Source organism: Cervus canadensis, chromosome 3 (genome assembly GCF_019320065.1).
Source record: "Cervus canadensis isolate Bull #8, Minnesota chromosome 3, ASM1932006v1, whole genome shotgun sequence".
Classification (NCBI taxonomy): Eukaryota; Metazoa; Chordata; class Mammalia; order Artiodactyla; family Cervidae; genus Cervus; species Cervus canadensis.
In genome coordinates this window covers 40,461,639-40,477,492 of record NC_057388.1, presented here as the reverse complement: position 1 = coordinate 40,477,492, position 15,854 = coordinate 40,461,639, and the positions used below count along the sequence as shown (strand labels likewise).

General features: G+C 40.6%; 1 protein-coding gene across 1 annotated transcript in view; it reads right to left on the bottom strand.

Annotated features, from left to right (window-relative positions):
* Positions 1-15,854, bottom strand: part of MAGI2 (membrane associated guanylate kinase, WW and PDZ domain containing 2) — a 1,406,679-nt gene that overhangs the window by 138,083 nt on the left and 1,252,742 nt on the right. Inside the window, 2 exon segments of the mRNA XM_043462935.1 lie at positions 5,228-5,420; positions 12,890-12,981. Coding sequence (XP_043318870.1) covers positions 5,228-5,420; positions 12,890-12,981 — 285 coding nt within the window.

The window sequence follows — 15,854 nt, the reverse complement described above, 5'->3', positions numbered from 1 at the left end:
AATGTCAAAGCTTTTCCCTCTTTTCTACCAGAATTTCAAACTGCCTGTAAAATGAACCCTCTCCACTAGAAAACATCATCCAAAGACAAGCTGTTATTGTCTTGGTGAAGCACACATGTCCTTTATCAGTCCTTGCACAAGTTGGAAATAAAGTGATTAGAGATAGTCAGGAAGAAGAAAAACAAACAATTATTATGCTGCAACATTAAATTGAAAAGCTCCCCGAGTTACTGGACCAAATCAGTAACTAAATGTCATAGGCAGTGACAAGAAAGATCTCATTTTCTGGCTGTCATATTTTAGGGGGTTGAGAGCTGCAATCGTCAGGACAGCAGCAACAAAGAAAAATTATCTGTCTTTGCAGTAAATGACTCACAGTGGCTCTGCCACTGGTTCTAAAGGGAGAAAGAAAGACAATCACTGTCTAAGTCAAGGCAAGTGGTCCCTGGGTGAATGAAGGAGTCAAAAACATTAACAGAATACATTTCTATTGCTTCTGGATGTCTCTTTCATCGTCTCCAACAATGTGCTTTATTTTTAACACCATGAGCACATTTAAAACCAGGGAGTTAAGAAAACTTCCGACGATTGGCTTTGAGGAATAGAACTGATTCCATACCATTTTTCCACTTGGCTGTCTCTAGACCCAGATGAGCCTGTCTTCTTTTCAACAACACTTCCTGGTATAGAGCATGAATTACTGTTTTAGAATAATATAGTAAAATGTCAGAAAGTGACTAAATACTATGTGCATTAAAAAAAAACATCAACAACAACACTAATTTCCAGTATCCCTGACTCATCTTTCTGGCTTACAGCCAAATGAGCATACAAAATTCATTCACTTAATATCTACTCAAATCAAATAGTTAATTTTTAGGTTTAGCTTCTGTTTGTCCTCACCAGATATACTGGAAATCACTGTGCTGACTGGGAGAGAGAGTCTGTTTGGGAAGGCAGGCGTCATTGATAATGTCCTCCAGGTTGAGGTAGTTTTGACAAGAACAGTCAAGTGCTGACCAGGAGCTGCTCCTGGTCTGCAGACCTATTAATGATTCCTGCACAGTGCTGGCCTAGAGTTTATTAACTGATTATTAAAATTAATTGTCAATATTTTTAAATAGGGAGATTTTACAGAAAGCTGGATTTCTAGTTTCTCTTGAAATATTTGGCTCCTCTGTCCATAGGATTCTCCAGGCAAGAATACTGGAGTGGGTTGCCTTCTCCAGGGGATCTTCCAGACCCAGGGATCGAACCCGCGTCTCTTATGTCTCCTGCATTGGCATGTGGGTTCTTTACCACTAGTGCCACCTGGGAAGCGTCCAATAATCAATTAGAGTTGGGCAATGCTGCCCCCATGACTGAGTATGAAATGTGCAAGGCCCCACAGTCTCAACTACTCCCCAGTGTCTCCTGTACTTCCCTGATTTACTCATTTACCCGAGGAGTGAGGAGCATGCAGGGCCAAAGGGACTTGTTCAGTCAGAGTCCTTGTTTCCCTTCAAGATCACCCGGTGGGTATCAGAACTCTCAGACTCTGTAACCAAGCAGACCCTGCCTGCTTTCAGGGTGTGCCTGGGTCTCTTCTCAGGACTGTCCCCGGGAAGTATGACAGCACTGCAGATGTGTGAGTCTTAAAGCATGGCCGAGGCAATGGGGTCTGTTCGTGGTAGAGCTTAGACACGTGTGCTGGAGTGTCCACAGGCACAGTGCGTCCCTGCGGTGCCTGGCAGGTGGGGGCCCTTCCCATGTTAGGGGCTGGCCCACCCACAGGCATTTGATTTTATGTACTCCTGCTTTATGCTCAGCAGGGCAGACAACTTATTTAAATGCTTATAGACAAAGAATCAGGGACTGCATCTAGAACTGACAAAAAGTATAGCAGCCAGGAGCAGGAAATTCACCAGTACCCTAAATACTGACTGAACTTTTCACCCAGTTGTCAAGAAGACTTTTCCCTTTCTCAGCATCGGGCCAAGAATCATACTCTCCCTTGAAAGTGAAAGTCGCTCAGTCGTGTCCAACTGTTTGTGACCCCATGGCCTATACAGTCCATGGAATTCTCTAGGTCAGGATTCTGGAGTGGATAGTCTTTCCCTTCTCCAGGTGATCTTCCCAACCCAGGGATTGAACCCAGGTCTCCCACATTGCAGGCGGATTCTTTACCAGCTGAGCCACAAGGGAAGCTTTCCCTTAGGTGTTAGCGAAAAGATGCTGATAGCTTTAAGATGGACTCTAACAAGTTCTGATTGAGTCATAAAACGTTCTTGTACATCATCACCTCTAGATTTACACTTTATGAAACTCCTCAGAGACACTCTTCTTTCAGATGAATAGTATGTATTCAAAATAATGTGTCACTACGTTGAGCATCTCAAAGCTGAGACATATAAATATTTATACTTTCAGTGTAACAATTAAAGCCACACTTCTACTATCCTTGGGGAAAAAACAGCTAAATATTGGAACTAGTGGCATGGATAAGACAAATCTCAAAACTAGTTTAAGGTGCAAGATCTGTGCTAAAATTATCTGATAAAATTGGATACATCATTGGATGTTTTCATCCTTTACTTCACAATTTCTCACCTTTGAGTGTCTAGTTTGCCATTGTCTAATTGAAAATTTTGCCTTTCTATCTTTAGTGTGTTATGTATGTAACATACATAATGTATATGTTAACATTTGAAGCAGGTTTCTCTGTTATTTTCATTTTTCCCAGTGTAACTAACTGGTCTATATTTCTCATAATCAACTTTTTTTTTTTTTTCCCCTCTTGAGCATCAGCTAGGAAACCACTGCCTAGGCTCTTCTGAGGTGAAGCAGGACATTTGAACAAGCCGAAGCAAGCATAAGGCTAAAGGGTATAATCTCTATGACCTTCCTTCTTTCAGCTCTTTTTCCATTACAGTGCTCCTTTATGCAAGAAGTGGGTGACACGGCCTGTCTTCTTGTTCATCTTCTGTCTCTTCATTATTTAATTGCTCCTTTTGCCTTGGGTTTGAGCCATTTCATCATAAGTCAGGCTTGTACCCCACTGCCTTGGCTTAGGAAAGCATAATAATTTTAACCATGATAAGAACCCTAGAAATGACATCTCCATTCCCATATCCATTTGCAGCTATCTCTTCTCACTGTTGAAGAAATGGCAGCTATGAAGAAAGACTGTCTTCCTGTGCATATTTTTAAAATCTGTCCCATCCTATTTCAAGGCATTGACTTTACCATCGAAGTATCCTTTGCTGAACTTAATCGTTTTTAATACTCATAAAGCTTTCAAGGAAGAGTGGGTTGAACTAACTTGGAAACTCTTCTGGTGTGAATGAGCAGTCTGCAGTAGAACGTTTTCAAAAATTAAATGCACTTGAAATGTACTTGAACGCCTAAATGAGTAAAGTTGGTAAGAACTGCATCAAAGAGCATCTTCATGGAAGTCACACAATCCACAAATTGCAAGAATACATTTTTGCAGTATTTGGCATACACTCCAATAGCTTGGGTTGATTAGAACAAAATTTAATTTGCAATGATCAGCTGGTGGCAAGAAGAGCATGAAATTATGTTGGTGCACTGGTTTTTGCACTTTCCAGTATGTTTCCTTGTAAATCAAGTACCTTCCTAATTTGTCTTTGGGTTACAGAACATATAACACAGCAAACGCTTTATTAAAAATCATTCTGGAGGGTGAGAGACAGTTAAATGTTAACCAAGCAAACACTGTCTTCCCTCCTGGCACCTTGCCCAAGGTTAAGGTATAATTCAAGGTGCTTTACTTCACTGGGTCAAGTGGTCTGCCATGAATTTCTGAAGACAAATGGCATCTCTTAGCAAAATCTCCATATGATATAAGATCTACAGTAGTCTCTATGGGTAAGGGCTAACAGTACTTCTGACTTAGCCTTTTAAGTGATGGCTCTTGTTCCAAATCTAGTTTCTAGAAGACTCAAAAGGGATTTTTAATTTGACTAGCAAACCTTATCTTTTTGAGTGGTTCAGAGCCTGTAATTAGCTGGTGGCCTTTTAAAAAATTCAAACGTGTTATGATAATAGCACATGTGGAAGAGTCCTTATGTTAGGGAGTGACATTTGCTAAAGGTTGGTCTAATGTCTTTGAATTCACTGGACATGGGGTTGGTTGTAGAGTGTGGAAGGGAACTGGAAATGGTATAAAGAAAGAAGCCCTGGCTGGAAAGATGGGTCTCTGCATGATCACTGACTCACTGCAGACCACAGGGTGATCTACTGAACCCCTGGGCCTTGATTTGTCATCTGTTACATGAGCGATTTCACGTTGCTCTTTCTAAGTTCCCTCCTAATTCTAGCATTGATCATTCCGTATGAGGAGCAGTAGGTAGCTAAGCAAAGAGGCCGGCAGACTCACGGGGCAGGTGACGACAGAACATCTTTGGCACTGTCACTCCTATAGTTCACAGAGCAAAGCACTTGTGGTTTGGAACTATATTCCCAATGTTACTGAGTGCTCAGATGATAAAAAAAAGTATAATGCTTGTCATGAACATAATTCTTACAAATATAAATCTTTTTTGGGGGAGTTGAGACACGGTAAAGAGAGATAAACTGAATCATCATAATATGACTAAGAGGGCTGACTTTTAAAAGTATGTCTTTGTGGATTCTTTTATGAAGCTGAGAAAATGGTTGCAAAGGGAATAATTACTTCTAATTTCTCTGTTTCGTAACTTTGGAGTTATATGAACTGTGTTTTCTCGGAGTGACATATAGCTGTATTTTTCTAAATCAGGGTAATCATTTTATTGTTACCTTTTATCAGGCTCTATAAAGGAAGCTAGTTTTCCATCCTAGTTGCCTTATCATGGTATCAAAACATTGAGGTTTTTGGCTTGTAAACACAGTGAAGAACATTTTCAAAAGCTATATTTTTCACTACTATAATGTTCTTCTTATAACTAACACCTACTAAAAAGCAAAGGGCATACACATCTTAAATTAGCCCCAGGCTTTGCTAGGAATTTTTTAATGACTCCATGAAAAATGTCAGCTGCAAAGACTGCTTAGAAATGTATTATACTAGTGAGGTGAAAATCTGCACTTTCAACTTCATTGTTACATTTGGAATATCTAGGTTGGTCTTTTCCCTCATAATATGGAAACTGATTTAAAATGTTGTCTCCAGTGTCCTGACCACGACTCACAAAGCATTACATCACCTAGCACCCAACTCTTGCTGCTCGTTCAAGCTACCTACCTCCACATAGCACCTTTCTTCTCACAGTGAGGTTGACCTGCCCATTCCGGGCTGCATGGTGCATGAGGTCAATGACATAGCGGTGGGTCTTTCCAGCCACTGGAATTCCATCCACATAGACGAGCTCATCTCCTGGGTGTAGGCGGCCATCTCTGTCAGCTGAGCCCATGGCGATGACAGCTCCGATCAAAATCTACAGAAGCAGTGAGAAGAAAAGAACATTTATGTTTCAAAATTTATTTTTCCTTCCTATGTATGCATGTAGTAATTTAGTGGAAGATTTTATACTCTCTACCTGCTGAGTATGTACTTGAAAAATGAAAAATGAGAGGCTGAAAGGATGCTCTTTTAACTCTTCCAGGTTGCTAACTCCTCTTATAAAAACATGTTTTGAACTTGCTCTTCATGGCCATAAAGTTTGGGGGACACTTTCTAGCTGGCTCGTAAGTTGCCACCCTTAACTCCAAATGTCTGATGCTGCTGGCACTGCACGTGGGCTCTAAAATGAAACAAGTTGGGGATGTAATCCTAGCTCCAGTTCTTTATTTGTGTGGCCATGGGCAAGGCCTTTGCACCTCTGCAAGCCTCAGTTGCTTCACCTGCAAAATGGGGAAATAAAATAATAGGACCTACTTTACGGAACTGTTGGGAGATGTGAAATAAACAGCACATGGGAAGCATTTAACTTTGCTCAGGGCACATAGTGAGCTCTTGAAAAGTGTCAGGGCAAACTGACTGCTGTATATTATTAAATTCAGATAAAAGGTTCAAAATGCTTTTCATCTTTTAATTTTTATCTTGCTTTGAAAAGCTGGAGGTAAGGAGAAAACAAAACAAAACAAAGCAGAATTCGTGGCTGACTTTCCCTGGACAGTTCATTTCAGTTAAGTTCAGTCGCTCAGTCAAGTCTGACTCTTTATAACCCCATGGACTGCAGCATGCCGGGTTTCCCTGTCCATCACCAGCTCCTAGAGGTTACTCAAACTCACTTCTATCGAGTTGGTGATGCCATCCGACCATCTCATCCTCTGTCGTCCCCTTCTCCTCTCACCTACAATCTCTTCGAGCATCAGGGTCTTCTCAAATGAATCAGTTCTTTGCATCAGTTGGCCAAAGTATTGGAGTTTCAGCTTCAACATCAGTCCTTCCAATGAATATTCAGGACTGATTTCCTTTAGGATTGACTGGTTGGATCTCCTTGCAGTCCAAGGGACTCTCAAGAGTCTTCTCCAAAACCACAGTTCAAAAGCATCAATTCTTTGGCACTCTGCTTTCTTTAGAGTGCAATTCTCACATTCATACATGACTACTGGAAAAAAACATAGCTTTGACTAGATGTACCTTTGTTGGCAAAGTAATGTTTCTGCTTTTTAATATGCTGTCTAGGTTGGTCATAGATTTTCTTCCAAGGAGGAAGCACATTTTAATTTCATGGCTGAAGTCACCAACTGCAGTGATTTTGGAGGCTCCCCCCGCCCCCAATAATGTCTCTCAGTTGAACAGTTTATTTACTTTAAAAACTCAGGTAAATCTCCTCCAGGGACTTCCCTGGTGATTCAGTGGCTAAGACTCTGAGCTCCCAGTGCAGGGGGCCTGCATTCGTACCTGGTCGGGGAACTAGATCCCACATGCTGCAACTAAGCATTCATATGCTGCAATGCAGACTGAAGATCCTGCATACTGAAATGCAACCAAATAAATAAATAAAATAAAATAAAATAAAAAAAATCTCCTCCAGATTTTTGCTCTGTTTCTTTGAACATCTTCTAGGAGCATGTCCCTACACAAAGGATGTCCCCAGTTCTGCCTGCCGCCTGCAATGCTCTGCTGTTTAAATGACAACTATACCAGGAAGTTTGGAGGTACACATTTGGGAAACATGCATACTGTCATAAATCCCTGAACTGGGGACTGCAATGAAAGGCACAACAAGGTAAGTTTTCTTACTTCCCATTAGAAACACTCCAATTAGTGTCCATTAGCAAGGCTTTTTTTTTTTTTTTTTCCTGTCACAGAGGAAAGACAACAGCACTAAGTATTTCAGTTTTGCTCTTAAACCTACAATTTTTCCAACTCATGGACAATAGAGTTCAAAGGAGTAGACTTTCTTTTGCCAAGCGGCTTAGGCTCACGGCATCTGAAAGCAGTGGCTATCATTAGTCTGATACTATTACAGAGGCTATATTCTAGGTTGTATTGTAAGTCTTTATAAAACGAGCCTTTGTTCACAGATTGATTTCTTTCAGGCACTAATTTCTCTCAGATCTCAGCTCTGTGGATTCCAGTTAATTTGCAGCTGGTCCATGGTGCCCAGCAGGCTCACATGTCTTCAGGTTCGTCTTCCTACTCGGTCACACTGCTCAGTGCGGTCTGTCGGCACAGCCAGCAGATCGGAATGTCCAGGCCTTCTCAGTTAATATGCGAAATTATGGGCTGGAGAGTTTTCTTTTTCTCCTGAGGACTTCATATTCTTGGTTCACTGAATAGGAATGAAAATCCACCCTCCCCCCACCATGGCTATTTTTCCCTATTCCTGGGGGATGGGAATAGGAAAGTGGGCAGTAGATTTGCTCCCATGTTCAATATTGGTGCTCTGATGACTGATTCATTATAGCTGTCATGGGAATCCCATTTCCGGCCTTGGATTGACTGGGCTGTGCCCATTTGCTGTAGGCCAGCAGTCAGGCAGGCTTCTGATATTTTCCATTTTCCCTTATCATTATGCCAGCCTGAATTTACAAGATTCTTTCAAAGATAGTCCAATCTATTCTTCAAAAGATTCAACCCACTATGGAGCACTTCAAAGATTTAGTAAGCGCTTTGTGCAAAAACCAGTTAAAATGAATGTTTATGTTTTTCCACAGCCCTGTGAAGAGCTGCATTTGGCTGGGTTAGCCCAAAGAAAATGCTTCAACCTTTAACTTTCCTGTGTGCCTCAGTGGGAGAGCTTACAGCTAGGCATAGAAAAAAAATGGCTAGTGAAATTCTTAGCTTAATTATCACCATTCAGTTGTAATTTTGATTCTAACTCATGAAAAGGAGTAAAAAAATAGGTTACAACTAAGAGCTAACATTGCAATTGGGCCCTCTACAAAAATAGCAAAAACAAAATTTCACATTGGAAAATTCTCACACCTCTCCCGCTGTGGGAAAACAGCAAAGAAATACTCTTGAAGTTATCTTCTGTATGACTAGTTTAATAGCATCCATTAAACAGAGAATTCCAGTAAAACATCTGTTTTTTCTATTTGCTTGCTGTGATATGAAGTACTCTCCTCACTAAGTAATTCATTTATCTAGCAGATATTCATGGAGTCCAGGGATGCTTCTAGGTGCTAGGAACCCTTCAGTGAACAATAAACAAAAATCCCCATCCTAAAGAGTCATTCCAGTAGTCATACAGTAAAGAAACATAAAAAAATATGCTGTGTGTTAGTAGGCATGTACTGTGGAAAAAAATACACCAAGGTAGGATGTTGGGTGGGTGTCAACTTTGTGGCTGAGGTGGGGTTAGGGCAGATTAGAGCAGGACTCATTGAGAAGCTGACATCTGAGCAAAGCCTGAAGTTCACTGGACACACTTTTTTTTAAACTTGAAGGTTTAATCTTCAGTCTTCAGTTTGTTCCACCAAATCTTACAAATTCACTTATAATGTATTCAACATAATACTTCAACATAGCTTATTATATATATTGCATAATTATTATATGTTATTATTATATATTATTGTATAATTAGATTGTATAATCCATCCTCACTTGTTTCAAAAAAAAGTTGCTTTGGTTAAGAAACAAGCTTGAGTTGAGCTGAGCATGGGGACTGGAGTGGCATTAGGGCTGCTTGCCCATGAATCACATACATGAGCCACACTGGCTCCTTCCTTCAGGAGCTGCTGCCTTTGCTGGGAATAGGCTGACCACCTACACCGCCTCTGCTTCTGGCTCTCACTGCTGGTGTCCTTTAGCCTTTGGCCAATGTGCACCTTTGTGCCCTGTGTTTCTCTGCTGACACAGAGCCAGCTCTGTGCATCTATTCAGGAAAGAAAATAACCCACTTTTTCCCCCTTTAATTCAAATATGCTTTGTACACTTGACACATTTGAGTGGTTTATTTCCTATCTGCCACTGGAACTTCAGGGACTAGATAATCTATGATTCTTTCTTGCACTGTAACTCATATTGACTTATATATATATATATATATATATATATATATAAGAATATATATATATTCTTATGTTCATCTAAGTTCTTGAAAACATACCTCAGAATATCTGATCCTTTAAATCAGTAGTTCTCAGACTTTACAGTGCACGTGAATCACACCGTGAACTTGTTAGAATTCTGCACTTACCCTGAGAGCCTGATTCTACAGGCCTGGACTGGAACCTGAGATTCCGCACGCCTACCAAGCTCCCAAGAGGTGCTGGGTGCCTCTGGTCTCTAAATCTGACACACTCTGAGCAGCAAGGTTCTGAGTGTTCTCATCTGATCTGGTGGCCACAGAGTGACACACCGGTCATATTCTATGTTCACTGAAGGACCTTCCCTCTGGTGCCTGGCTTGAGCCTCCTGCCGCATCGCACTGGTCACTTTCCAGGTCTGCTGAGCGCAAGGCCAGGGCTCCCTAACCCATCAGTCTGTATTTTCCTTCTGCCCTTGGTGACCCCTGGCTCCACTGGTTAGTGAGCTTTCCCAGCAAACACTCCACTCCTCACCTCCCTCTGACCTCCCTGGATCCTTCAACCTCTAAGGATACTTCAGCCCCACTCATCAGCTTTCTCATTGGTCTTGAGAGAGTTCTTTATCCTGCCTCTCTTGCTTTGGCCCTGAAGGAACAACTCCGTGGAAAAACAGATCTTCCCCAGCCTTCCCCCCCACCACCCCCATTCTCCAAACAATTGATCTGGCCTTATCTTTTCAACTGTCTTCTCTAAAGAAGAAAGAAAAGCAAAACCTCTACAGCTCTACTTTATCTTTTTTTTTTTCTACTTTATCTTATAGGCTGTAAGGGCACAGAACAAAATGAAGTATTTGATATGAAATAATAGCAATTCACATTCAAGTGGCTGATATCCCCGTAAGCCAGGGAGAAAACTAACACACACACACACACACACACACACACACACAGAGAACAAAAACTAAGAAACAAAGAAAACCCAAACCACCTTTGCAGTCCTTTGAATTAGGCTTTAATTCTTTCCCAATACTACCTAATGTCAGTCTAAACCCAGCAAGTCTGATCTGCAGTAATTATGATCTGCCCAGGGCAACTTGACAAGGTGGCAAGCAGATTTCAGGCTCTTGCTTTCTGAAACTCTTTCACGAGTTTGCACTGGACCCTCATGCCAAGGCCTACGTCTATCATCAGCTCTCTCTTCCCATGCACAGTTTTTCTCCACACAGGCCTTTCTCCACTGCAGTGTTTTCCAAGCCTTTTCATCTTGATGCCTTCCCATCTCTTTTCAGATCACAGCTGGAAATCTCATTTTCATTCCTTTGTGGCAATTTTTTATTTCTTTCTATTTCTATTGTTATTTAACTGTGAAAAGTATTTCCTCTTGCAGGAAAAATGCCCATACACTTTGTTTGAGCTGGGGTCCTGCTGTTCATTATTTGCCAAAAGCTGTGCTGTCGTGTTTAATGTGCACCATGAGATGTCAATACCATTTCATCTACATGGAGGCAGAAACCCGTTTGATATAATTTATGAGACCTCCTGTGGTTCGGGACCAAGTCACCTCACACGCCTCTCCCTTTGTAGCACAATAGCAACTAAATGAGGCTAGTGCATTTTGTTTGCATGTTATCTCTGGACTTACAGCGGAGGAAAGCAGGAAGGAAAGGCACAAGGGAGATCTTTACGGTAGACTCACCTTTCTTGACATGGTCTTTCAGAGGTGCAACATTCTGGCCTTCAAGACAGTACATTCTGGCTTTGAATGCAACAGGGAGATTGAGGCTTCTACTTTATGGTTTAACTGTAAAATTGTAACTTGCAGCCTGATTGTGTTTTAAATTATTCAAATGAAAGAATAAGCCAGAGTAAATCCAAATAAATGCAATAAGGATAATCAGCAAAACCTGTAATCTGAGGAGGCTTGTCATAAATACTGGATGCCCGCCCACTGGAGGGGAGAAAGGACAGGGAACACAAAGGCAATGTTCAGAAGGGTTGGGAACCTGAGATCCTGTCTTCTCACCCCAGTAGAACGCTGTCCTGAGGCTGGATGGTGACCATACTGCATTCACACACCTGAGCCTCATTCTGAGCAACATGTGTTTCATTTGGGTAACAATTCCATCGCTTCTGTTGTTATTGCTTTTGCGCCATGCTAAGTTCAACTAGGCCTTTCCCTTCTCGAACCAGCTGATGCTATGCCTTCCCTGTGACTTAGTCATGCAATCCCTTCTACCTCTGAAGAGGGCGAGATGTGTGAAGGGAAAACGGTGTTGTGAATATGGTGCTAGTTTACCCACAAAGCAGACAAGCATGAGCCTATAGGGGTAGGAGTGTCCAGCAAAGTAAGTGTAAGAATTGTGTATCTCAAAGACTGCATTGAAGTAAGCATTATGAGAAGAACTGGAACTCTGTTATTTCCCCCTACATTTATTTTGCAGTTTAATCTTATACTTGCATTGATATATAGGAAAGGACTTGATCGTATTTCAGGGCCTAAAGACCATTTATGAACTTTTTATGAACCTGACTCAGTCTTATGTGTGTGTATTAGTCGCTCGCTCATGTTTGACTCTTTGCAACCCCACGTACTGTAGCCCCCCAGGCTCCTCTGTCCATGGAATTCTCCAGGCAAGAATACTGGAGTGGGTAGGCATTCTCTTCTCCAAGGAATCTTCCCAATCCAGGGGTTGAACCCAGATCTCCTTCATTGCAGGCAGATTCTTTACCGTCTGAGTCATTAGGGAAGTCCAACTTAGTCATACTAGGTATGATTTAAGGTACATCCTTTGTATCATAAAACACAATGAGTGTTTTATGGCTGTTATTTTAATACATGGTCAGAAGTCTAGCTTTGCTGTTTTTTTTTTTTTCTGTATATTAATGAACTCTGTTATTTTATATTTTCACTCAGATGTATTTATACAGAATTTCTTCAGAGCCCTTTCCAAATTCCCAATATTATGCCAACTGAAGCTGAGTTCGTGAACATCCTCTAACTGTAATCACCTAATTAAAATCTGGTGAGACTCTGCAGTGTTGAACTTGATTTTACTTATGTTGATCCCCACATTTTCTCTCCCCTGTAGTTCTGATTGAAAACATACACAGTTCTGTGGTTCTGAGTCATCTCCTCACATACATCTTCTGTCATATTGCATGTTTATCTGTGAGCTGCTGCCCAAAGAGACTGGGTATCCAATACAATTAAATAACTGAAATATTCAAGAGGAATCCGATCCCTTCTAAGAAAGAGTAATGTCTCTCTCTTAATGAAATGTGCATTGATGTATGATGATTTACTGGCATGGAAACAGTGGCAAGTTTTGGAAACTTAAATAGCAAGAAACACAAATCTCATAAATTTTTATGTGAGTCCTAAAAGACTTCCTTTTTCATATCACACTGAATGATATTTCACCTCAGCCATACATATACAATATAACCCAAAGTGTAGAAATAAAGATAATTCAACTCACAGGCTGTCCAGGCTCATCTCCCCCGAGGATTCTAAAGCCAAATCCAGACTCCATCCTGCGAAGGTGAACATCCAGCTCCTTATAATCTGGACCTGGCATAAAGGAGATTCCCATTGAGTAATGAATCCTGCCTCTTCCCTACCCCCTGGGGAACTGGACACACCAATGATAAATTAATTTTTTGGATGTGATTGATGAGAGTGCTGTTAAGAGTCAGTGACGAGCACAGAAATAAAAATATATATATATATGGTGACAAAAAAGTATGCATTCCAAAATTAGGTAGTCTCTGGATTAACAGTGACCAGCCAAGGACATTACTAGCATATTGCCATAGGCAGAAAGAGCACACACATTTTCTGAGTCAGAAAAAAAAAAAAAAAAAATCAATGCCTCTGTAATTCTTTATTTTCCTGAAATCATTGAGATTGCCCTCAAAGATTGGCTGCCACTTTGGGGATGTTACTCTGACTAGGATGGTTGTCTTAGAAGTATGAGAGAACAGATGGCGATGCCCTGGAACTACCTGGTGAAGGATAGTCTAGTAATTTACTAATAGCTGCTTATGATTTGATGTGTCCCACTTAGAGTGTGTGTGTGTGTGCACGCACGTGCAGGCTGAGGGGCATAAACTTACACCTAATAGAAGCTGTCTCTTTTAAAATCATTAAAGTTAGAAAACATAAAATTGAAACTGTTCTCTATTGAGGTCTGAGTGTAGTTTTAATTTCCTGAAAAGCTCCTTCAGGTTTCTCATAACTTATTACTAGAAATTTACCTGAGTCTAAGTGAACTCTTATCCCTCAAACATATTAAAATGTGGAAGCCACTAGTAGATTGACTGCTGACTTCATAAACACATTCAAAATAAAGCTGAAGAGGGATACTTTTCTGTAGTTAGCCGAAAGAATGGAAATGTACTGAAAAATAAGATGAGAAATTCCTCTGAATGTCATTTTCAATTCTAGAAAAAACAAGCTAAAACCATAAGAAACCTTTTGACTTTTAAAGGAGCATGTGATTTAAATAGGATTTAAGCTTCTCCCTTGCCCCTGGCCCTTTGAATCTTCTTCAAGGGCAAATGTCTCAATTACGACTGGGTTGTGCATACTTTCAAAACCACTGTTAGGATGTTAATCAATAATCAGCAACTTTGGGGAATACTTATTAATACCATCCTTTGCTTAAGAAGTATTTGTGATCTCTGGGCCTTAATGGTTTAAAGGAAGTATTAAAACTGACAGAAGCAATTATTCAGTTAAATGTTAAATTATTATTATTTAATCAGGATGGTTCTGGAAATTGGGATTGACTTCAGATGAGACTCCTCAAGGGACAGGAAGCTATGTCTTAGTCATTTGGACATATGGTCATAGTCATAGTTGGTGATGGCCTGGCAATCTTTTCTAGAGTCTATAGTAAGTGAAGCTGCTAAAGTGAGACGGTAAGCAAAGTACAATGATATGGGGCTTGCCTTTGTGTCCGCCCACCTGGCTGTCATTTCCCAGTGATACGTGGAAGGCAAGTCACTTACTTCTGAAATTTAGGCACAAGCGTGTGTCTAGTACTCTCAAGGGGAAAAAAAAAAGCTGAATCAAGCACCTATGTACATATGTATATATCACCCAAGACTATGACTTTCATGTCCTTTTATGGCCAGATGCATGTATAACCAAAGGCTTTCCCAGTCAACGATGAATATAAAACTCAAAGAGTAATAACCAACTGCATTTCCACATCCATTAGTCATCCTTTATGAATTGTATAATCATTCATATTTGAAAGATAAGACAACTTAGCAGAATTAAGTTCCTATTAAACAGTTAATTAGACTCATGTGGTAAAAGGAAAATGAAACTTTTGCCCTATACTCTACAAGTCTCAATTGACTTTTGAGCTCAGTTTATCCCGAGGTCTAGAACATCATATATGAAATCACATGTTGGGGAGTGTGCTAAAACTTCAGGGCTCTGGAGCATGTGGAGCAGCCCCATGAAACCATAGCAGGTATCATTACTCCTCCCAAGGGAGGTGGAAAGGCAAAGGGAGACGACAGACAATGCCCAGTCACTATTTAAACCTCCAAAATTTGGTTATGGTATGACTGCTCACATCAATCTCTTCTCCAGGTTACTTTAGGCTTAGTGGACTCTAGACCATATATAAATAAAAATTACAAAGAGAGCATGATGTACTTTTGTCACTTAAAACAACAGAGCTAGCATGTTAAACCAGAACCCGCCATCTAATTGTAGATATTCTCATTTTTGCATTGCTGCGGAGTATGATGAGAAATTGTTTCTCCAGTGGCTTCAGCACCAATCCATATCGCATGAGGAGCTCTAAAAGGAGTTTACTGTGTGATCCATTTTATTTGCTAAGTGAAACTTTCCCCCAAGGAAATGCTGAAATTGTAACAGTCCCAGTAATGGAATTTTGAGATATGCCAATGTACAGGGGAGTTGTCTTGTGTCAGAGAATCCTGTGATTCCTGGGAGATTTGGAAAGTTTTTCCTTAATGAATGATTCAGGATTCTTTTTTAATTAGGAGAAAAATACAGATGTTTGCTAGTTCGTTTTATTTAACTCTGAAGAAGTAAGCAGAGCACATATTTTCTTTTCCCTGTTCTTTGTGTGCACTTTGGTGACATTCCGGTCTCTTGACTATTGCTCTGACTGCTCTGATTTCAAACCTGGGGCAAAACACGCCAACCATGTCATCTTCACCTTCCATTCTTCCAGGCCGAGATGGCTAGTTTCATGGTACATGTACGCATAGAGAGAGGCAAAGAGAGACCCATTAGAGAAGTCTGCCACAGATGTGATTTAGTTTTTATTTTTTGGTTAATTTTGGAACACAGACTCAGAGGCTACAGGGCATAGAAACCTAAGAGAAATAGTCAACTGGATAAAAAAGTTTAAATGATAGATTGTGCCTAAGGCAGTAGTATTTTGTGTGTGTTTA